The sequence below is a fragment of the Salvelinus namaycush genome, chromosome 18 (assembly GCF_016432855.1).
Source record: "Salvelinus namaycush isolate Seneca chromosome 18, SaNama_1.0, whole genome shotgun sequence".
NCBI classification, from domain to species: Eukaryota; Metazoa; Chordata; class Actinopteri; order Salmoniformes; family Salmonidae; genus Salvelinus; species Salvelinus namaycush.
Genome location: NC_052324.1, coordinates 14,111,794 through 14,136,635, shown reverse-complemented (window position 1 = coordinate 14,136,635; position 24,842 = coordinate 14,111,794). Strand labels below are relative to the sequence as shown.

General features: G+C 42.7%; 2 protein-coding genes across 2 annotated transcripts; one reads left to right on the top strand and one right to left on the bottom strand.

Annotated features, from left to right (window-relative positions):
- Window positions 1–12,365: 12,365 nt before the first annotated feature.
- Window positions 12,366–15,108, bottom strand: LOC120062699 (complexin-4-like). The gene is made up of 3 exons (XM_039012756.1): window positions 14,917–15,108; window positions 13,870–13,957; window positions 12,366–13,152 (listed from the first exon to the last, which is right to left on the bottom strand). Exons 1-3 carry the CDS (start codon window positions 14,979–14,981, stop codon window positions 12,925–12,927), a joined length of 381 nt encoding a protein of 126 aa, XP_038868684.1. The 5' UTR covers window positions 14,982–15,108; the 3' UTR covers window positions 12,366–12,924.
- Window positions 15,109–16,135: 1,027 nt separating this feature from the next.
- emb (embigin) lies at window positions 16,136–23,641 on the top strand. Its single transcript, XM_039012754.1, has 8 exons — window positions 16,136–16,296; window positions 19,800–19,868; window positions 20,154–20,337; window positions 21,254–21,339; window positions 21,644–21,771; window positions 21,986–22,271; window positions 22,602–22,635; window positions 22,770–23,641. Exons 1-8 carry the CDS (start codon window positions 16,227–16,229, stop codon window positions 22,828–22,830), a joined length of 918 nt encoding a protein of 305 aa, XP_038868682.1. The 5' UTR covers window positions 16,136–16,226; the 3' UTR covers window positions 22,831–23,641.
- Window positions 23,642–24,842: the final 1,201 nt, after the last annotated feature.

Here is a 24,842-nt window from a genome sequence, read left to right as displayed (position 1 = left end):
GCTATAATCTCTAACCCTATCTAACAGTTCATTCAAAGTGTCCATAAGCATTACGTAAAACACAGCATATTCCCGAATCTGACCCCCCCATGCGAAATTGAAAAACTGTCGAACCTCAATATTGTGGAATTTATTTCGGCGCAAAACATGTACACTTGGATCAAGACCTTCCCCCTCCAGATTTGCTAGACAATTGTCCAACTGTTCAAAAACATCGTATTGGGTTTCAGACTCTTCGGACAAGGGTGTTAAAGGATGGTTTATAGGTGTCTGGGGTGTCGAATTAAACCTAGGTCTCTCGTTCTGTACACTGCGCTCAAGACCTTCCCCCTCCAGATTTGCTAGACATTTGTCCAACTGTTCAAAAACATCGTATTGGGTTTCAGACTCTTCGGACAAGGGTGTTAAAGGCTGTCTTAGAGGTGTCTGTGGGGCCGAATTAAACCTAGGGTTCGCGTTCAGCTGGGTAATTAGAGATATGATTGTTTCGGGAATCTGTGATAACATGTTTTCATCGGAAGGCCCAGACTCATTCATACGGGTAATAAGGTCTATGAGTTCGGCGGGAATCTGTGATAATAGATTTTCATCTATAGTCATTATGTCAATTACCCCCGAATCATTCATATGGTTAATTATATCTTGGAGCTCTGTAGGGATCAGGGCTAAGAGGCTTTCAATTGTCTCGCTTAGGTCTATAGGGGGCGCCATTTGTCTAATTAAGGATGTGTGGGTGTTTACATGTGTGTTTTTTAACGGCGGTATTTGCTTGTTTTAACCCTAATGTTTTTTAACATACGGGGTAGCTCGCTACGCCAGAATGACACATCCTGATTGTATTGATGCTCTAGTAGAATACACATGCGTCTCTGTAGTAGAGCCTTTCATGATTTTAAACCCAGGGTAAAAGCTTTGAAAAAAAGGGCTTGGTCTATTTCAGAATCGGCTGTTGCCCCCACAGAATTGGCCGATTCAAGAAGGTTGGCAGCTTCACAGAACATCAAATCGTCTACCTCAGAAATTTCATTTAAATCTTTGAAATCATCCGGTTTCCCTGTTTTCTTGACTGGTGTCTTTGGCGCCTCCTCGGGTTCTCTATGGGTAGCTTCTTCGTTGTCTTTATAAGCCGGGGAGGAGTCTGAAATAAAAATAATACATACAAAAATAGGTTATTAACCCTAAAATATGTTAGCTAAAAATGTCAAATACATTTCAGATATAAGCCTATATATTAACAATACATTAATTAAATACCTCGGCTTTTTTGACGAGGGCTGTTCTGAAGAAGCTCTGAGAACTCGGGAACATGTCTTTGGTCAACCTGTATTACAGCATCTGCAGGTTCGGTAGATGGTGAGCCTGAAAAAAAAAAAACAATATAAGGCCTTGTTTTAACATATTCAGGCATAAAAAAAAAAAATATATATATATAAATATTAAAATAATAATATATCGATATAAATAATAATATATAATTGATTCATACCTTGTCCTTGGAACGCTGTCTCGTGAATACTGTCCAAGTAGAATTGTTCGGGTGAAGCGGAAATGTGGATCTGGGCACTGATTGTCCGTTGGTGTTTAGAAATATGGGGCGCACCGGGGTCCTGGCCCAGGGGAGTTGACCTGCCTTTTAAAGTCTCTGTTCGCGGCTTGTGTGTAAATACATCCTGGGAGTAGGGCAGAATTGTCTCGTAGTCATATGCTTCGCAGAAACCGTTCAGGCTCCATAGGGCCTCGTTTAACCTTCTAGGCTGTATGTCCGCTGTAAACACATAAAATAACTTTTAATATAAGATGCCGACACTTTTGGTTTTTAAGGTATAAATATTTTTACGGAATTCTTGGAGCTTACTTACGTTTACAATTCAGGGTCGGCGTTTGGATGTCTGCAATTTGTTCCGGAGACCCTATGGATGGTTCGAGCTCAGTTATACCTCGGAGTATCTGCGTGAATGCTTCAGAATCTATAAAACATTCGACAATATTAAAGCTATAATCACTTTAGCTAATATTGACTTGTTATACGGTAAGCATACTGGTCCTAATGATTGTTTAATATTTCTATAACATACCACGCTTTTCAAACAATTCCCCACAACAGCCAAATCTAATAGAAATATATATTTATTTCAAGAACTCACCTTCCGATAGATCCATTAGACTGTTTTCCCAGATTATCTTTTTAACGCTTCAGTCCGTTAACTATTCCTGGGGGATGCTGTAGGGTAAATTTGTAGCGGCGCTAAAACGGGTCTAACAGGGGACCTGTTTTGCCTAGCTTTTGTACCCCACGACCTAGAGAAAGCATTGAATGCTTTTTACAGAGCATTTGGGGTTTGTCGTTTTTTCGGGCTATACCCCTCCCAAGATATATTTGACACATTTCAAACACGTGGTATTGGGGGTGTCTAAACATTAGGATCCTTTTGGGATATTCTAAAATCTCCGGGGTGCTAGCACCTAGATGCAGGGGTGGGGTGGTCTCGACATCGCTGGGATGAATGATTTTTTAGCCCATCTAAAAAATAGTTTTTGAAAGGACTTTGTGTTTAGGAGGCTTAAGACACAATATTATTGTTGAGGGGGTAGGCATCTGTTTTGCAGGATAGTGTAAACCTTGGTTTCAAACGACCCACCAGGCATAGAGAGAGAGAGAGAGAGAGAGAGCCTTGAGCGCAGATGCAAGGGTATTTTTTTAACAAACACCCCGCCCCCTTTTTCTGTTTTTGTAACACACACACACACACACACAGCCACTACAGAAAACTCCCTCACGCACATACGCGCGCACATGGCTTTTTTCGGAAGTTTTTTTCTCAGGGACAGAATGCGCTAAGAGTGAACAAACTAACGAGTTCATGACGTGGTGAGATTCTGCTTTTAAAACCATTTATTTCATTCAAAATATTTAGTACATACATTTTATAGCCTTACATTATTAAGGTCTTTTACGCGGCCTTTCTTACAGATCCAGGGATCTGATGCAACCATCCCCCATTATCAGTGTCCAGTTGGCCATCAAAATGCCGGGATCTCTTGCAAGGTTCATCAACACTTGGTAAGTTTTCACTCCAGGGGTAGATCCGACGTCGGGCCTTTTGGTCTTGACTCTGTCTCAAGGAAAGCCTCGCCCAGCGCTGTAACTGTTCACCATTTTGGAAGAGAATGTCCAGCTTATTCATAAGGGTTATGAAAATTGGATAATCCACCCATTTAAAACTAAACACAGGAATAAAAAAGTTTACATGTTTGCGTGCTCTGGAAGCTACAGGAGAATTGACAGACTTTGTAGCATTAGACTTATCATAAAGGTCACAGGCTAAAATTGTCACTTTGTTGTCAGGGCTATAGTCCATTGAAGCAATTCTTAGAGCCTTGAGATCACTGCGGCCGCAGACCTGTTCTTCCAACGCATATCCTGGCACATTTGTACCACTCAGGACCTGTTCAATTTTACAAAGCGCCAGCCTGATGTTTAGCCATTCTCTCATCCCCAGAGCCGGGGGAAAACTCGCAGGTTTTGCCGGATAAAGGGGTTTGGGTCCACTGTCTGTGAATATCTTTACCGTAGAATCCTCCGGGTGGAATATGTAAGACATGTGGCCCTCACTCGTACCCAAAAATCCTTTAAAACATTCTGGAGCTTCACACAGAACTTTTTCAAGGCTTTGGTCACTGGGTTCATGACAAGCCGAGCATAACATCCCTAAAATTGGCATAGGTGTCATTTTTGTTTAATATTCAGGGGGGTTATCATGTACAGTCTTAAACAGGTATTGTTCAGGCGCTTTATAAGGGGCTTTAACCACCCCAAACCGTGAGAAACAGGTTGACCTGACACCTGGTCACTTACTCAACCCAAAGCCCCCCTAACCACCACGTTGTCCTGACCTGAAACCCAAATATTGGCATGCACCCTTCTACACGCCATTGGGTCATCAATCATTACATAGGGTCATAAATCAGGCTTGGGTCATAAATCATTACCGGTTGACCTGACAACTGGACCCTTACTCAACCACCCAGCCCCCAATCAGGCTTGGGTCATAAATCATTACCGGTTGACCTGACAACTGGACCCTTACTCACCCACCCAGCCCCCACCTAACCACCAGGCTTGCCTGAATGGCAGCCCTTGGGCATGCACACGTCATCAGGACTTAGGGTTCACATAGCGTTCACATAGGTTCACATAGGGTCATCAATCAAAATTTTGACGTGTGACATCTACTTTAATCTCTCTATTGTACTAGCGCTTCGCCTGTCTACCGGAAGTTGATGCTTGTAACGTTCGTCTTGTGGTGATTGAACGGACCAAGACGCAGCGGGTGATGAAGACATACTGAATTTATTAAACAGACGAAAACACTGACAAAACACTAGAACAAACTACAAAACAAGAAACGAAGGCAACAGACCTGAAACAAACAAACTTACATATAGACGAAGAACGCACGAACAGGACCAGACTACCTAAAACGAACGAACAAACGAAACAGTCCCATGTGGTATACACAGACACAGGAACAATCACCCACCAACAAACAGTGAGAACAACCTACCTTAATATGGCTCTCAATCAGAGGAAACGCCAAACACCTGCCTCTAATTGAGAGCCATACCAGGCAACCCATTAACCCAACATAGAAAACACATAACATAGACTACCCACCCAAACTCACGCCCTGACCAATTAAACACATACCAAACAACAGAAAACAGGTCAGGAACGTGACAGAACCCCCCCCTCAAGGTGCGAACTCCGGGCGCACCCCTAAAACTCAAGGGGAGGGTCTGGGTGGGCATCTGTCCGCGGTGGCGGCTCCGGCGGTGGACGAGGACACCACTCCACCACTGTCTTTGTCCCCCTCCTTAGCGTCCTTTGAGTGGCGACCCTCGCCCCCGACCATGGTCCAGGAACCTTCACTAAGGCCCCTCCTACATAGAGGAGACAACTCAGGAACCAGAGGTAGCTCAGGCCAGAGAGGTAGCTCAGGACAGAGAGGTAGCTAAGGACAGAGAGGTAGCTTAGGACAGAGGGACAACTCTGTACTAATGGCAGCTCCGGACTGAGTGGCAGCTCCGGACTGGGTGGCAGCTCCGGACTGGGTGGCAGCTCCGGACTGGGTGGCAGCTCCGGACTGGGTGGCAGCTCATGACTGGGTGGCAGCTCATGACTGGAGGGCAGCTCATGACTGGAGGGCAGCTCATGACTGGAGGGCAGCTCATGACTGGAGGGCAGCTCATGACTGGAGGGCAGCTCATGACTGTAGGGCAGCTCATGACTGTAGGGCAGCTCATGACTGTAGGGCAGCTCATGACTGTAGGGCAGCTCATGACTGTAGGGCAGCTCATGACTGTAGGGCAGCTCATGACTGTAGGGCAGCTCTGGCAGCTCCTGACTGGCTGGCGGTTCTGGCAGCTCCTGACTGGCTGGCGGCTCTGGCAGCTCCTGACTGGCTGGCGGCTCTGGCAGCTCCTGACTGGCTGGCGGCTCTGGCAGCTCCTGACTGGCTGGCGGCTCTGGCAGCTCCTGACTGGCTGGCGGCTCTGGCAGCTCCTGACTGGCTGGCGGCTCTGGCAGCTCCTGACTGACGGACGGCTCTAGCGGCTCCTGACTGACGGACGGCTCTAATGGCTCGGGACAGACGGGCAGCTCTAATGGCTCGTGGCAGACGGATGGCTCAGAAGGCGCTGGGCAGACGGATGGCTCAGAAGGCGCTGGGCAGACGGATGGCTCAGAAGGCGCTGGGCAGACGGATGGCTCAGAAGGCGCTGGGCAGACGGATGGCTCAGAAGGCGCTGGGCAGACGGATGGCTCAGAAGGCGCTGGACAGACGGATGGCTCAGACGGCGCTGGACAGACGGATGGCTCAGACGGCGCTGGACAGACGGATGGCTCAGACGGCGCTGGGCAGACAGATGGCTCAGACGGCGCTGGGCAGACAGATGGCTCAGACGGCGCTGGGCAGACGAGCAGTGCAGGCGGCGTTGGGCAGACAGCCGACTCTGACCTGCTGAGGCGCACAGTAGGCCTGGTGCGTGGTGCCGGAACTGGTGGTACCGGACTGAGGGCACGCACCTCAGGGCGAGTGCGGGGAGAAGGAACAGTGCGTACAGGGCTCTGGAGACGCACAGGAGGCTTGATGCGTGGTGCCGAAACTGGAGGCACTGAGCTTGAGACACGCACCACAGGGAGAGTGCGTGGAGGAGGAACAGGGCTCTGGAGACGCACTGGAAGCCTGGTGCGTGGTGTAGGCACTGGTGGTACTGAGCTGGGGCGGGAAGGTGGCGCCGGATATACCGGACCGTGCAGGCGTACTGGCTCCTTTGAGCACTGAGCCTGCCCAACCTTACCTGGTTGCATGCTCCCCGTAGCCCGTCCAGTGCGGGGAGGTGGAATAACCCGCACTGGGCTGTGTTGGCGAACCGGGGACACCATGCGTAAGGCTGGCGCCATGTACACCGGCCCGAGGAGACGTACTGGAGGCCAGATATGTTGAGCCGGCTTCATGGCACTTGGCTCAATGCTCACTCTAGCCCGGCTAGTGCGGGGAGGTGGAATAACCCGCACCGGGCTATGAACACGTACAGGAGACACCATGCGCTCTACTGCGTAACACGGTGTCTGCCCGTACTCTCGCTCTCCACGGTAAGCCCGGGAAGTTGGCGCAGGTCTCCTACCTGACTTCGCCACACTACCCTTTAGCCCCCCCCCAAGAATTTTTTGGGTTGTACTTGCGGGCTTCCAGCCTTGCTTCCGTGCTGCCTCCTCATATCGTCGCCTCTCCGCTTTAGATGCCTCCAGCTCCGCCTTGGGGCGGCGACACTCCTCTGGCTCTGCCCAGGGTCCTTCTCCGTCCAGAATCTCTTCCCATGTCCATTCCTCCTTGACCCACTGCTGTTGTCGCTGCTGTCCGTTAACCCGCTGCTTGATCCGGGTTTGGTGGGTGATTCTGTAACGTTCGTCTTGTGGTGATTGAACGGACCAAGACGCAGCGGGTGATGAAGACATACTGAATTTATTAAACAGACGAAAACACTGACAAAACACTAGAACAAACTACAAAACAAGAAACGAAGGCAACAGACCTGAAACAAACGAACTTACATATAGACGAAGAACGCACGAACAGGACCAGACTACCTAAAACGAACGAACAAACGAAACAGTCCCATGTGGTATACACAGACACAGGAACAATCACCCACCAACAAACAGTGAGAACAACCTACCTTAATATGGCTCTCAATCAGAGGAAATGCCAAACACCTGCCTCTAATTGAGAGCCATACCAGGCAACCCATTAACCCAACATAGAAAACACATAACATAGACTACCCACCCAAACTCACGCCCTGACCAATTAAACACATACCAAACAACAGAAAACAGGTCAGGAACGTGACAATGCTGTTGCTATGCAACCCCTTGATAGCTTGTTAGCGGTACATACTGCTGTAATGCTATGTGGTTCGTAAGGATAGCGTAGTTAACAAATTGTCAGCCAACATAATGTGCAACGTAACTTATTTGAAAAGTTATTACTTTATTAAATTGCTCTACATTTTCTTAACGTTTGTCATAATTAGATAAAGCAATGAGTTTGTATCCACTCTCGTTGGACTTCGGCTGTATATTTTCCCCCATTTTCTTCAAATCTGAAAACGTTCTAAACCCACGCCCATTTTCTGAACAACTGCCCTAGAAGCACGGAAATGGTGTCCACTGCTTGTATACTTCGTATTTTGGCAAATTTTATACGATACCCGAGAACTTTTGGCATGCTAACCATATCCATACTACGACCAATAAGCATACTACATACCCAATTTACATCACAAATAGTATAGTTAGTGTGGTTAGTATGAGTATTCGAACACAGCTCATGTTTGAATGCAGCTTTATGAACTCAATGATTATTATTATAATTTTTTATTTTTTTACATTGTTTCCAAACTGATATGTGACACATATTAATGGCAAAATAACATTTTGCCCACCCCCCTCAAAACAGGTGGGGCTCAATGTACTTATGGTGGATGTAACGTTGTGTTTTTACTGCCTGAGATAATGTTTCTGGACTTTGAGTGTGGGACTCAGCTCAAGCTGGGCTTCGCTGCAGAGTTCTCCGACATTTTAGTCATCTACACCCACATCATGAAGAAACCAGAGGACATGTCCTTCTGCCAGGCCCACGTCACCAACTTCTCCCTGGTGAGATGCTACAGTCTTTCACCCAGTTCAATTATGCAAACTTGTTCCTTCCCCAATTTCTCACCGTTTCTTTCCTATCCCCTACCCCTTCAAGTGTTCACAGATCTGAAAAGGTGTAACTAATCCAATAGCCTAATCCAATCCATCTATCGAAGCTTTTCAGATCCGTGAACACCAAAGGGATAGGAGGATAGGGAAGGAATTTAAACGCAATATGCCACTGATGCCATAATGTTTCTTCCCAGCTCTGTTCAATACCAATGAGAGCATTTTCCTTTCTTGGGGTTTACTGAAACAACATTAGGAGCATAGGTGGCATTGTGCAGACTGCAGAGACTCTATAGTGCCTTCAGAAAGTATTCATACCTTTTGACTTATTCCACATTGTTGTGTTACAGCCTGAATTTATTATGGATTCAATGTGTTGTATTTCTTCACCCATCTACACACAATACCCCATAATGACAAAGTGAAAACACATTTTTAGAAATGTTTGCAAATTTATTGAAAATGAAATACAGAAATATCTAATTTCCATAAGTATTCACACCCTTGAGTCAATACATGTTAGAATCACCTTTGGCAGTGATTTACAACTGTGAGGCTATCTGGGTAAGTCTCTAAGAGCTTTGCACACCTAGATTGTACAATATTTGACCATTATTATTTTTTAAATTCTTCAGGCACGGTCAAATTGGTTGTTGATCATTGCTAGACAACCATTTTCAGGTCTTGCCATAGATTTTCAAGTAGATTTAAGTCAAAACTGTAACTTGGATACACCCTTCACGGTCTTCTTGGTAAGCAACTCCAGTGTAGATTTGGCCTTGTGTTTTAGGTTATTGTCCAGCCGAAATGTGAATTAGTTTCCCAGTATCTGGTGGAAAACAAACTGTACCAGGTTTTCCTCTAGGATTTTGCCTCTGCTTAGCTCCATTTTGTTTCTTTTTTATACTGAAAAACTCCACAGTCCTTAACAGTTACAAGCAAACTCATAACATGATGCAGCCACCACTATGCTTGCAGATATGAAGAGTGGTACTCAGTAATATGTTGTATTGGATTTTCCCCAAACATAACATGTTGTATTCAGGACAAAAAAGTGAATTGCTTTGCCACATTACTTTAGTGGCTTGTAGCAAGCAGGATGCACGCTATGGAATATTTATATTCTGTACAGGCTTCCTTCTTTTCACTCAATCAACTAGGTTAGTATTGTGGAGTACCTACAATGTTGTTGATCCATCCTCAGTTTTCTTCTATCACAGCTATTTAAATCTGTAACTGTTTTAAAGTCACCATTGGCCTCATGGTGAAATCCCTGATTGGTTTCCTTCATCTTCGGCAATTGAGTTAGGAAGAACACCTGTATCTTTGTAGTGACTGGGTGTATTGATACACCATCCAAAGTGTAATTAATAACTTCTCCATGCTCAAGGGATATTCAATGTCTGCTTTTTTACCCATGTATCAATGGGTGCACTTCTTTGCAAGGCATTTGAAAACCTCTCTGGTCTTTGGTTGAATCTGTGTTTGAAATTCACTGCTCGACTCTAGGACCTTACAGATGATTGGTATGTGTGGGGTATAGTAATGAGGTAGTCATTCAAAAACTATTAAAACTATTAAAACACTATTATTGCACAGAGTCATTCCGTGCCACTTATTATGGAACTTGTTAAGCAAATGTTTACTCCTGGACTTATTTAGGCCTGCCATAACAAAGGGGTTGAATACGTACTGTCTCAAGACACTTTAGCTTTTCATTTTTTATGAATTTGTAAAATAATTTGAATTTAAAAGCATAATTCCACTTTCACATTATGGGGTATTGTGTGTAGGCCAGTGACAAAATCTAAATGTAATCCATTTTAAATTCAAGCTGTAACACAACAAAATGTGGAAAAAGTCAAGGGGTGTGAATACTTTCTATAATCTCTTCCTATATGTTGACCCCGAACCGATGAAAAGGAAGGCACCAGAGGAGACTGGCTTCTTCCTGCTCTCCAGCAGTCTGCCCCAGCACTGCCTGTACACACGTCTCAGCTCTCTACAGAAGCGTACAAAAAATAATCACCACTTTCTACATTCTCACGTTACTAGTACTTTATTATACTGTATTTGCCTCTTTTGTGTGATCTCTTGAATAAAACATTTTTAAAATACATTCCTGTAGGAGCAGCTGGTGTCATCTTAGGTCAGTGTTCACCTTGGACAAGAGTTTTGATCTCCATTGTAGCTCTAGTATAAATACATAAGGTCAAACAAATATTATTCTACTTCATCTCTGTAGGATCAGCTGGGGTTCACAGTGTGTATACAGGACTCTTTCAAGGCTGTGGATGAGCTGGTGGACTGGACCACGGACGTCAACATCGGCAAGCACCTGATCGCCATAGACCTACAGCGCACCATGAGGAACAGCTGTCTGCAGACCTGCCCCTAACACAGCCCCAGAGCCAAGCACCTCCACATCCACCACCCTCACCCCCAAGACCATGGCCTTCTCTCCCCACACTGCTCCAACCTTTACCTGGATGTGTACGAGCCTCTACAGGGAGCTGTGGGAGGCTCATGCTGTGTGAGCTCCAAGCTGTATGACAACTGTAGCTCCTCTTGCTTTACTACTGGTGACTCAGTGTTACTGAACTCCACTAACACAGCCAGCATTCCCATAGAGACCACGGATGACATCAACGAGCTGCAGACTGTCTTCATGAATAGCCTGCAGCTTCGCCACAAGTGATGAGGCCCTCTCTGGGGCATTGGTCGCCTGGTGCAGGATCTGTTTGTGCTGTCTTGCCAACTCCGATGGTCAACAGATCTGGTACCAGGCTATGGCATTGGGGGATTTTGGGGAGGACACTGACATTACCTAGTGTAGGCCTGCTCTGTAAATCCTGGTGTATTCTATGTGCCTGGCTTAAATGGATATTACATGTATTTTGTACTTTTGACTACAGATGTAGGATCTTAATCTGAGCACTCTTTTATTGCTGAGAATTTTTCTGCACTACAGGAAATACAAACTTGTAGTGTATTAAAGGTTAAAAAGGCTTCTAAAGTTAGTAAATTCGACTTTAAAATGTCAGACTTGACTTGCCCTAATGAAAAATGTATCAACCCCTACAAAGAACTTCTGATCCACATTTCATTATGATCCACATTTCCTGTTGCTGCAGAAATAAGTCTTAATAATGTCAAACTATTACATATCCCTTGAAAAGGTTGTGGTTTTTGCAAATATCCTTCATTTTATTAGATAATTCTCATATAATGTGTACTATTGAGCTTTGAAAAGCTAAACCGGTCTTACACGGAACCCAAACGTCTGCGCGCGTGTGCCATCGTGCATACATTTATTTGTCCCCCCACACCAAACACGATCACGACACGCAGGTTAAAATATCAAAACAAACTCTGAACCAATTCCATTAATTTGGGGACAGGTCGAAAAGCATTAAACATTTATGGCAATTTAGCTAGCTAGCTTGCACTTGCTAGCTAATTTGTCCTATTTAGCTAACTTGCTGTTGCTAGCTAATTTGTCCTGGGATATAAACATTGAGTTGTAATTTTACCTGAAATGCACAAGGTCCTCTACTCCGACAATTAATCCACACATAAAACGGTCAACTGAATCATTTCAGGTCATCTCTCCTCCTTCTAGGCTTTATCTTGCGATTGGCAACTTTCATAAATTAGGTGCATTACCGCCACTGACCTCATTCGTCTTTCAGTCACCCACGTGGCTATAACCAATGAGGAGATGGCACGTGGGTACCTGCTTCTATAAACCAATGAGGAGATGGGAGAGGCAGGACTTGCAGCGCAATCTGCGTCACAAATAGAACTGACTTCTACTTTAGCCCATGGCAACGTAGACATTTGTTGGCACGCGCGAGCAGTGTGGGTGCAATAATTTAATAATATAGATTTCTACATTTATTTTGCAACGCTCGTGCACGCGATGCAATCGGTGTAGTCAGCCTGTGAACCAGCCACTTTCTTATTCTATAGAGAGATATATATCCTGAAACTTTAAGAGCAGTTTCAGTAAAATGTTATGATTTTATCCACATGGAGGCATTGTCTCTCATTATATAAACCACAGCTCTGAACATGGATTGTTTTTCATGGGGTTCTTATGAAACATCTCTATGTTTATTACAAACGAGCTCAAGTACAAAATCCAATTGCATACGGTCCGTTTTACAAAGGCTTTACCAAAGATTCAGAGGAATGTATTTTTTAACATGAAACAATTCAGAGCATTTATAACCGTGATGACATGACATCCTCTTAATTGTACCTTCTTGCAAAGAAGACATGAGGTTTACTGTATATAAAAAGAACAGAAAACCGTATTAACCACAACAACAAAAATACTTTTACTGCCATCCCTGTGATGTTTTTCCTGACCTCCTCCCCACAGCTTTCTGAGAAAGACAGATTAAGAGTCATCTCTCCAGGAGAGAGGGCCCTCTATTGACAGATTAACCAATTTAAGACTGGTTAAATTTAGATTGTGTAGTAGGACTACTGTATGTGTTTCAGATAAATCCAAGCACACAGTCTAGATTAGAATACTTGAAAGCTAGAATATTTCAGGGAAGTCCAACCTTGGAAGTCCTATCCTTGGTCAAACTTGGTGCTTAGGAACTAATCTCAGATCAACTGAACCAGTGTTTCCTCTCATCACATCACATTACAGAGCACTTCTCCTCTGCTTTAGATTTCATCTCAACCATGGTGGCTGAGGCTTTCTCCTTGATCTGGTCCATGTCCATGTTCTGGAGGTTCTGTATCTGGCCCAGGATAGAGTCCTTCTCCTCCTCCTCTGTGGCGTCCTCATCCACCATTTTGAGTAGTTCTTCGGGCACGTCAATGTCGTCTCCTGCCAACTCCATCAGGTTTGCGTCCTGTTCACTCTAAACACAGCAAGCAATGCACTGGTCAGACTGGCTGAAGAGGAATCACTGTTCAGACTGGCTGAGGAGGACATTATTATGCCCAGGCACAGTATCAATATTATCATGTTTAAATTCTCTAGTTTTTCTTCCTGGCCCATTTTTTAAAAACATATAATAGTTATTTCCTGACCAGGTAAGATTTTGGGTTGGAAGGCACCTGATCCGGGCACGTGGTCCTAAAACATTGCTGGCTCTAGGTCCAACAGCTAAAGAAAACAGCTTAGCATCACATGTGACCCTCTATGACCCTGACAGGGCCTCTGAGATAGATGGCATACACACACACATACACGCAGGGCATTTTAGGCCTGGGGCTCAAACGCAGGATAGCTGCAGTCACTGGGCTTTTTTTATGCCTTAATCTCTTGGCTCTACTCAGGCCTATCTGACTAGCAGGCCATGTGCTCCTGTAAATGTACTCAGTCACGCACTCTGACACTGACCGACACAGCCTCTGTTGCATCATGTTACTCACTTGTGATAATGTGTTCTCGTTTACTGAGAAATTGCATAAGATTATCACCTTACGTCATTCACAGGAAATTACAAATGTGGGTGTTTTTATATTGAGGCCATTTTGCTATTGAGGGCATTTTTATCTAAGTATTTATCAGCATTTCTCCTCTTGTTTCATATGACATGAGAATGGAGGAGAATGACAGGAGACTGTATTACCTTTGGTAGTCTGTATTTGTCTCTTAAGCACGTTCTCAGTGTGGCCCTCTCAGCTTTCTTTACCAAGAACTCTGAATCTCTCTCCATCCTGTTTTCAGACAAGAAAAGAAACCATGTTACCAAACCTATAAAAGCGTATTAATATATTGTCCAACAGTCAATCATATAACTCTTACAAAATTCTAAAAAAGGTAAACAGCTTGTATTTTCACTGCGTGATGCTGGTTGTGTAAAAATGAGCATTCTTTTTTTCAGAGATTCAAATCTGTTTCTATGCTTCTGTGCAATGATAATTATTCATTGCCATTGCAGTTTTCATATCAATCAATCACATTTCATAGGCGTCAGCTCTAAATAAGATAATGTAGGAAAACAAAAAAATATAAATGACTCAGTTTCTGGGGCAGCAGAGTAATAAATATATTTTTTATTAATCTCCAGATTATGGCAGCACTGTCAATCCCACCACTCTCAGCAATTGGAGACAGACAGCAATTCTGAAATAATCTGGGTGTGAAGTAATATAGGACTGCATGGTGGTTAGTCTGCCTTCAGTTTGACTCCCCTACTATTTGGTAAAGCATTCTTCATAAAAATTGTAAAATATGTTTAATTGTATTTTTATCAGTGTAATTCTCTTGACTAGAGGTACATTTACACGTGTAAATTGCCATTGTATCTCCCTTACAACTGTTTGGCTTTTTTACTTCACATAGCTAGGATAATAAAAAATTGCTAACATTTTTCAAAAAATGGAAAGTTTCAAACTAAATGCTCTTGCTTGCTATTGAATAAATCTAAATCAAAATGTCAATTTCAATCATTCCAATGAGGTTGGCCCCAGATTCAGGAGCATCATTTATTTGACATTTAATTTCAATTGAATAAGAATTCAATCTCTACTTCTTGTATTTGGCTGAATTGAAATGGAATTGACCCTAACCGTGAAGCATTCCTTTCACCCTAAGCATCCTTTGCAGTTGTTTGATTACCACTTTGTATGACTTTTACAGTACTGTAAAATAAGGGCTAGTAGTAGTGACTTACTTTTCCTCCACCACCTGTTTCTGGTACTCCTCTGCCTCCTCTCTAGACATCCCCTCGGTGGACATGGTGACGTCTCCTTTTTCCTCTGTTAGAACACTGCAGTAGAGAGCTGGACTGGACAATGCTCTACTACTGTAGCTCTTCACCAAACTGCTACTCACTATCAGCCTCAACAGGGTGAATATCCTACCAGGGGATTTTCAGACAGCACTTTTGTTTTTTCTGTCAAGTTTTGGTCACTGAGTCCCTGGATTCGATTGGTCTCCAAGCGGGCTAAGCCAAGAGAGTCCTCCGACGGAGGGATGGCGCTGTGAAGGGCATGGCTGATCACTGATGGCCCGGGTGACTAAAATCGGAGGAATTTCTGCCAACGCCATGATCTGGATTAATCCTTTTGGGGAAAGATGGTATAAATTAAAACATTTAATATAAGTCATGAAAGTGAAGTTCACAGGGACTGCTTTTGAGATGGGTACTATTGTGGTTTAGACTGGGATAGTGTTATATTCTACAGACAGGGCATGGCACTATACTCACTACTCGTCTCATGTGTGAGTTTGACTTTAATCCCCTTACATCACCAACCATAGCCTGAGTGCCCTGTCGCCGACAGAGTGGAATCTGTATACCACTGAGTAAATCCCTAGATCTACACTCAATACATTAAACTATACTGTCTTGCCCGAGGTAAACAACTTTAAAGATATACATTTCATTAGAATATAACAACTGTGAATACAGAAATAGTATTGAATACCGAAGTAAACTCAACCGTTGCTAATATTAGAACAGGTGATGTTTATGGTATAAATCTGATATTGCACATATAATTTGGGGGGAATAATGGACAAGGACGTTGGACAGTGATCTCCAAGATGACAGGCATACTGTACCATGTGACTTACAGCCGTCCTACATCACATCTTACATGACCTGTATATCTCTTTACACCCCCCCCCCCCCCCCCCCACACCAAGTAATTTTTCAACCAAATGTTTGTACTGTAGTGTAGGGATGTCATATGATACTCACTGTACTGTACTTTTTTTGCACCTTCCATGACAAGGTCGCTGTTGCACTATGGGACAGGACTGTCTGTACCCTCGGTCTGTGTCTGTATGAATAATAGAAGAACACCAGCAGGCTGAGGAGGCTGATATCTTGCTGCGTCACCGATGCTGAGGGGAAGAACAAGGAGGGGAGGGAAGGGGGCGAGAGAGAGGAGCAGCAGGCAGCTGATGAGAGAGAGATCTTACAGAAAAACTCTATGCAGCAGATAACGCAGGACTAGCTGACTGACTGAAACAACCATGTTTTCGCCCTGGATCCTTTCCCTTCAGCTCATCCTGTTTCCTCTCTTCTGGAGAGGCATCTATACAAGTAAATATAGATTCTGGATTTTATATGTATCAGCTTTGTAGACAGGTCTTTCTGCTTGGCTGGTTGTGATGTGACCTTGTAGCCAGTGGAACAAGTGTGGCTGAGAGTCTTAGCTGCAGCAGTACATCTGAAAATGTGCATTAGATTTCCATAGTAACTGCATTGGTGTGGTGTATTCAATTTGCTTCTAATCCTTCAGTATTATGTATCAGGAGGACATTGGACTAAAAATTGGGTCTGTTGTATGGATCACCAGAGATGCCATTTTTTTCGTTACTGAGATAATTTTTCGTTACTGGTGGTGTGCTGCTGGCAATGACTTTGAAGTGTGTATTGTAAGCACGCTGTGCTTTACATGACTACCCTTTGTATACTTGGTAGAATTCATTATGCCATCAATCTTAACCAGTGCCCCTGGACCACTGGAATTAAAACAGCCCCAAAACATCACTGACCCCCTCCATATTTCTCCGTGGGTATGAGGTGCCTCTCCTTGTATGCATCTGTGTTTCGACGCCAAACATGCCGATGCTGTATCTGACCAAAACGTTCAATGTTGGTCTCATCTGACCAGAGCACCTTCTTCCAGTCATAATGTAAATGACATTTGGCTCCAAGCACTTGTGTCTGTGTCTTGGAGTCAGAAAGAGCTTTCTATTGGCAACCCTTCCAAAGAGCCTGTGGATGTGGAGGTGGCGTCTGGTGGTGCTTTTTGAAACCTGGTGACCCCAAGACGCCACCAAGGCCTGCAATTCTTTCACAATGATTCTTGGGGATTTTGTTGCTTCTCTCACCATCCTCCTCCCTATCCTGGGGGGCAAAATGCATTTGCGTCCTCTACCCGTGAGGTTTTCAACTGTTCAATATCTTTAGAACTTTTAAATAATTGCCCTGACAGTGCTCAGTGGTATATTCAATAGTTTGTGGATCTTCTTGTAGCCATTACCAGATTTATGAAGGTCTATGACCACCTGTCTCTTTTGAACTGCCAGTTCTTTTGTATTCTTCATGGTGTTGGATGACAGCGGGATATTGCATGTGTTACCTAATTTTTATACCCTAGTGAAACAGGAAGTGATGTAATGGCTCAATATAGTTCCTTAAGACTTAGATAAACTTAAATAAGTGGAATTTAATTTGTGGTTTAATTTTGGTAGATGTTATTTACAATAATCTTTAAGGGTGCCATTAATTGTGAAACCTTGATTTGGAGGACATTGATTTTTAATTAAATCAATAAATTATTTTGGTTGGTTCCATTGAAACATTAATAAAGTACAGTATTTCTCACATGTTGGTATTTTGAGTTTATCTCTATAATTGAATTGTTTATATTTGTTTAAGCATTGTTTGTGCATTGCCAGTCAGGGGTGCCAGTAATTTTGGAGCCCACTGTACATTACTGGGTCATTCCACCTCATTTAGTACCTTTTGGGTAGTGTAACTTAGTAACAAAAATACCACATGTTCAACTTAATAAAAAACATGCTTAAATCATCTCAAGAGGTTAAATAAAAAATTACTATAGTATGTGCCTATTAAGTGCCAAATAAAGGGTGACCGTAACAGGGTTGACGATTTAATCTTAAATCAGCCGTGAATCACATCGTGATAGGGGTAATGGAAGCTTGTTGTGTGCAACAGTGAGTGACAATTGAATATAAGCTTCACAAAAACATTTTAATTGCTAAAACATATCTAGCCTGTTTTTCTATTTGTAATGGGGTTGACGTGTTATGCTCAACCCGTTCAGTTTTCCACCACAAAATGGCCAAAAAGTTATTTCTTTAACACTATTTCACTATTTTAATGTTTCTTTAGAATTGTCTTTAATTAATGGAATAGTTTCAAAATATTAAAACGAGATGAGGGACAGGCGTACACTCACCGGTCAGTTTATTAGGTACACCCATCTGGTTCCGGGTCGGACCACGCTTTGCCACCAGAACAGCCTGAATTCTTATGGGGATGGATTCTACAAGTCGGAAACGCTCCACAGGCATGTTGGTCAAAGCTGACATGATGGCATCACAAAGTTGCTCCAGATTGGACATCAGTACACCAACGCTACCAGGATGTACCGTTGACACCAGGTAGGATGGGGTCATGGACACATGCTGCTCATGCCAAATCCTGACTCTGCCATCAGCATGACACAACAGGAACCGGGATTCATCGGACCAGGCAATGATTTTCCACTCAATTGTCCAGTGTTGGTGATCGTGTGCCCACTGAAGCCGCTTCTTCTTGTTTTTAGCTGATAGGAGTGGAACCCTGTGTGGTCGTCTGCTGCAATAGCCCATCCTTGACAGGGACCGACGAGTTGGGCATTCCAAGATGTCGTTCTGCACACCACTGTTGTACTGCGCCGTTATTTGTTTGTTTGTGGCCCACCTATTAGCTTGCAAGATTCTTGCCATTCTCCTTCGACCTCTTTCATCAACAAGCTGTTTTTGCCCACAGGACTGCCGCTGACTGCATGTTTTTTTTTTGGTCACACAGTAACTGAATGCCTCGATGCCTATCTGCCTGCTTTATATAGCAATCCACGGCCACGTGACTCACTGCCTGTAGGAGCAATCTATTTTCGTGAATGGGGTGGTGTAACTAAAAAAATGGCTGGTGAGTGTAAATTAATCACTAATAAATAAGTAATAATCTTCAGAAATGACTCTGTCAAAGCAACAAAATAACTAATGGCATAACTAGTGCTTTAAAATGACGGTGAAAACTCAGAGAAATGTTGAGGTTAAATGGGTTAAAATCTTCCAAGAAGTCACAGAGGGTGCACAGAGGGACATATCAAAATTCAGAATTTTTGGCAATTTAGCGAGCATTTGTTCATATTAAAAATGTGATTTATTGAATTTTATGTGGTCTATATTAAATGGCAGAATTATAACAGGTTTTCATAATGCAATATTGGTGCAGGATTTCTACTTAAAATATCAAAGGCATGCAAAATGTACTCTTTTTGTGGATCAACCCTACAATGTTAAGTGTTTAGACTACTGAGCTTTGAAAAAATATGTACATACATTCAGAAAGTATTCACACACTTTGACTATTTCCACATTTTATTGTGTTACAGCCTGCATTTAAAACTTGTGTCACTGGCCTACACACAATAACCAATAACCAGTGGAATTGTTTTTATAAATTAATAAAACATGAAAAGCAGACATTGAATATCACTTTGAGCATGGTAAAGTTATTACACTTTGGATGGTGTATCAATACACCCAGTCACTACAAAGATACAGGCATCCTTCATAATTTAGTTGCTGGAGAGGAAAGATACCACAGAGTGAAAAGAAGGAAGCCTGTACAGAATAAAACATATTCCAAAACATGCATCCTGTTTGCAATAAGGCACTAAAGTAAAACTGAATTTTATGTACTGAATACAAAGCTTTATGTTTGTGGCAAATCCAACACAACACATCACTCAGTAACACTCGTCATATCAAACAACATAATGTTTATGTTCATTTCCCTTATAGCAGAAACAAATCCTGAGTTGGTTTTGACGGATCCAGTCACAACAGTCTTTAAGAGTGCAGTCCTGAAAGGTAACTACTAGAGAGTTCTTGTTTTAGTCACAAGTTTGTGTTGTTGCTGTACACAATTTCTTTGTGTACAGTGGTGTAGTGTTACATGTTTAATTCATTCTTCACTCAGTCATCTTGTGATACTTTAGAAAATGTTTTGTTGTCTGAAATTCTGGTATATGTTCATCTGTATGTTTTGTGTAAAGTTTACATATCTATTTTAGCTGTATTATAGGGGTTGAACAGATGTCTCATTTTAGCTTCTTTCTCTCTATCTGTTTGAAATCCCACCAAAATTCTAAACAGGTGACAGTCTGGTTGAAAAAGTTGAAATCTTGAAACCCGTCGATTTAGAGCTAGCATGTACCTGGACCGGTAATCCAAACAAATTACCAAACATTACCGGGTACTGGCGAAAAGATGGGAGTGAAATTACTAACTCTCGGCTTACTGTACAATTGGAGAATGAACAATATAATCTCAAAAGAGTGTAAGTATGTATTCATTATTCCATCAGGGATAGAGAATGTAAATCTGAAATGTAACTGCCTGTCATCTACATGTAAATATACAATGGTCTATGGACCCAAATGTTAATTATAGAGGTTGGGAGAATATCTTCAGTATCTACTCTCCAAATTAGGCAGCTCTGTATTAGAGGTCTCTCGGGTCCAAAAAGATTGACTTCGACTTTAACTGACCCGAGGACAATCAAATCTGGACCCGAGAACAGTCAGACCCGAACTCGAATGGACCTGACGACAACCAGACCTAGACCTGATTGGACCATAGTGACAAAAAAAAACATGTGTATCAGCTAAGTTGCTCTTCAGGTTAACGAATATGTCTGTATATGTTGGCTAGGCCTTCTATAAGTGAATAAATTCAGCTTATTAGCATAAAATAAGTATGCTATAGGCTATGCAGAGCGGGTCCATTAGGGTCCACTCAAGTTTATCAGCTGTAGTTACATAGACCCAAGACTAGGTCCGGGACACGATGACAATCAAACAGGACCCAACCTGGACCAGAGGGCAGTTTGGGTCCCGGGTCAGGTCTCGCCTATTCAGGTTCGGGTGGACCCATGAAGACCTCTATGTATTACTTTGTGCAAATACACTTTTGGTACGTCAGGACTTGGTTATATTTCACTACTGAAGCAGTTAAAATTATCCACTTTGCCTCTGTTATATTGTATCCCAGAGTAGTGGGTTCCTTGACTGTAACCAATTCTGGCCCATGGCCAGAGGTCAGATGCCATGCTTTGCCAACATTTTCTAATGATGCGCCTAATTGACATTTGACAGCAAATGTTTCTTAGACTGACAAAACAACTATATTTTAGATATGATACTTTCCTTAGACATGTGTTAGTAAAAATTAAGCTATGATTATATATTTTACAGGTTCAGAATTACTGGGGATACCCTTGGGAACTACTCATGCATCTTTAGTGATACCGACGAGGCAAAAATTTATTTCAATGTGGCAGGTACAGTATGTTATATGACATAAGTCAATGCATATCCCATATTTCACATTCTCTAGTCTCATTCATAGCCATGTATTGCTACAGGCATGTCAAATTAGGCTACATGTTCTCTGTCATCCAATATTACACGTATGTTTATATTAAATAAAAGGTATAGTGACATGATCATTCACAACATTACAAGAATGCACAGAAATGGACTAAAACCCCATCTGTGCAAGGCGCTGGCAATTTGTATTGAATAATGAAGTGTGCCTGTAGATAGCATTTTGATCTTGATACGGGTCCCTTTCTTCTCCTCCAGCCCCAGAGATGGATGATAAGAAGGACAAGCCTATTGTTGCGTATGTGGGTGACTCTGTGACGATGGCCTGTAAAACCAAGCTTCCCCCTAACGCTTGGCTTTGGTACAAAGCAAACGGAACCGAGCAGGTGAGAAGGTTGCCCAAATGTAATCAATGTGTAAAGGGAGACACCGTCAACATTAGTTATTAACTACGTATTGTAACATAAGATGTTTTAATTTCATTCAACTTACAGTTGACCATTAATAAATCATATGCTATTGCATTTGACAGCTTTGCCAATTATCAATAGTACCACTTCGTGTTAAAGGCTTCTTGCCATCGTTTTCTTTTGGTTTCAGGAACTCATCAATGCAACTACTGACCCCCTTCGTTACAAGATCAGTGTGGATGGAAACACAACCAAGCTCACTGTGATGAACCTGACAGAGGAGGACTCTGGTGTCTATGTCTGCAGTGCCATCTATAACATCAAGGCCAGTGTGAGCCGGGTGGAAGTTCGGGTCATCACCTTCATGGAGCCTCTGAAACCCTTCATAGCCATCGTGGCTGAGGTGATCATCCTGGTCCTCCTCATTCTGCTCTATGAGAGGTGGAGCTCGCAGAAGAGCAGTCACTCGCCCACAGGTAATAACATACACACTGCTTTGTATACAGCTCTGTGTAGCACATCGGGATGTGGGGAACTTACTCCTCGGCCTGAAGCGTGCCAGCGAACAGCTAGCTTTTCGTGTGGCGCGACTGGTAAGACACTTTGGGAGGGCGGTCACGTGTCACATGCGAGTCAAATCAAGAGGAAGCGATACTCACTAAGCAAGCAGCGTGACGTCTTCACATGTGCATACAGCTTTGCAGTAGCTTTCAGGACAATTGTTTTATCCTCCATGTACAATGTGTTCTTTATAACATGATGGTCATCCTTTGTATAAAACTAAACTCACATTTTCTTATTCTCAGACAATGGGGTGCATGCTGAACCAACGCATAAATTGTGAGTATTTGTTAAGCTAATCATACCTTACTCAAGGGAATTGTATTGTTTGACTGATTCTTACAGTGACATTACTTTGCACATGCTGTATCTTTTCAAGACTAAGATGCTCTTTTTAACTTCTGCTATTTTAGGACAAGGGAAGGTAATAATGGAATGGATGAGAATACCACAACGAGACAACGAAAAATTTAAACCGATACAGCATCAACAGGGTAAATAAACTATAAGAAATGTATGTTCCTAGTACTAAGTTTTGTTTTCCGAGTGTCGCTGAAACCATCTCTTATTCATAAACCAATAGCACATTTTTTAAAATCAATTCTAAGTAGTTTCATAACCTTACTCAACAAGAAAACGTCTTATTGCAAACTGTTGCAGCAACACCTTTTCCACAAAAACAAGGACATCCTCTACCAAAGACAAAATGTCCCCCTTTCTGAATGTGTCAACAGACGTATTAGTAAAATATTTGTTTTATTTTTGGATCAATAATTATAATGCAACAATATATTTTTCAGCATTTTGACATAAATTATCTTTATATTTGTATTTGTCCATGTTTCATTCAACATCATACTACCAGTACCAATGAGGTTGTGAAAACAGCAGTGATATCTGAGCACAGTGTGTTGTTTGGTTCGGTTGGTGAGATCGCTTGAGAGGCCTTCACTTTTGCCTAACAGGATGTGCGTGCCTATGGTTTGACATAAATGCCAATGTCTTCTTGTTTGACAAGTCTTCTTATTCTTGCACATCCTCAACTGCACTTATCAATTACATATGGTAGTTGGTGTGCAGTGCCTTGTACTTTGACAAACAAGTCAATTTTCTGCTTTGCTGATATAATTAATCCTTTGAAGTCCCCATATGATGTTTATTTTACATTATCTGTCAGTGTTAAAGCAGTGTGCCTTTAATATACATTTTAAAATGCTATATTATTGTTGTCCTAACTCAGATGTAACTTTCCTGTTGTATGTGAATGGTAAATAAAAATCCTAATGATGAATCATCTTTGTCAGTACCCCTGATAAATGGTTGTGCCAAATATATTTATAACTAACAAGATAATTCATCTGTGTAGTTTCTCATAGGAGAAAATTAAGCAGAGTGGGCCGAACAAGCAAGGAGGTGGGCAGAGCCAAGGACAAGCTACCGAGATCCTATTGGCGCGTTCTAGCATTTATTTGCATATTTCCGTTAGGGAACTTTGGCAAAGGGTCACACCTACAAAACGTATTGCACTCTGTAACAGATTCTAGTTTTGGGAAGAGATAACTAATTGAGATCGGGCTTTTCTTCTTCTATGAGAAAAATCAGCAGAATGTCGGCCCAGTTCCATCTCGCTCCATACTCTCCCACTGGGCTTCCTCTCCTCACCATGTTTGGTGAGGGGTGGAAATTCCAACCGGATGCTTCAGATTTATACATCTGGTGAAACATCTGGCTCCTTGTTCCATCTATGGTTGTGTGTTTTTCCACATTGACTAAGCGACACCTAGTGGCAAACAGCAGAACACCAGAAGCAGGGTTTTCAACAATAATCACTGAAGCGGGGTACGCGCCAATCTTTCCCCATTGAAACAGTCTATGACTTGGGTGGCTGGAGTCTTTGACAATTTTTAGGGCCTTCCTCTGACACAGCCTGATATAGAGGTCCTGGATGGCAGGGAGCTCAAACCGTGATGTACTGGGCCGTAGGCACGCACCCTCCACAGCGCTTTTCAGTCAGATGCCAAGCAGTTGCCATACCAAGCGGTGATGCAGCCAGTCAAGATGCTCACAATGGTGCTGCTGTATAACTTTTTGAATAACTGAGGGGCCCATGACAAATCTTTTCAGCCTCTTGAGGGGGAAGAGGCATTGTTGTGGCCACTTCACAACTGTTGGTGTGTTTGGACCATGATAGGTCCTTAGTGATGTGGACACCAATCAACCCTGTATACAACTGTTTTTTACTTTCCACATGAATACATTCTGCCAGATCATTGCAGAGATATATATATATATATACACATACACACACATACACTGCACATGTTCAGTGTACATGAATTGACATTTGTTGGTGTGTTTGGACCATGATAGGTCCTTAGTGATGTGGACACCAATCAACCCTGTATACAACTGTTTTTTACTTTCCACATGAATACATTCTGCCAGATCATTGCAGAGATATATATATATATATACACATACACACA

Bases quoted from the DNA above. Each gene is read 5' to 3' on its own strand.
- emb (XM_039012754.1), top strand. From the start codon at position 16,227: ATGTTTTCGCCCTGGATCCTTTCCCTTCAGCTCATCCTGTTTCCTCTC. The intron at 16,297-19,799 runs GTAAATATAGAT...TTTCCCTTATAG, and splicing joins CTGGAGAGGCATCTATACAA to CAGAAACAAATCCTGAGTTG. The intron at 22,636-22,769 runs GTGAGTATTTGT...CTGCTATTTTAG, and splicing joins GCTGAACCAACGCATAAATT to GACAAGGGAAGGTAATAATG.
- LOC120062699 (XM_039012756.1), bottom strand. From the start codon at position 14,981: ATGTCCACCGAGGGGATGTCTAGAGAGGAGGCAGAGGAGTACCAGAAA. The intron at 13,958-14,916 runs GTAAGTCACTAC...GTCTGAAAACAG, and splicing joins AAACAGGTGGTGGAGGAAAA to GATGGAGAGAGATTCAGAGT. The intron at 13,153-13,869 runs GTAATACAGTCT...TGCTGTGTTTAG, and splicing joins ACAAATACAGACTACCAAAG to AGTGAACAGGACGCAAACCT.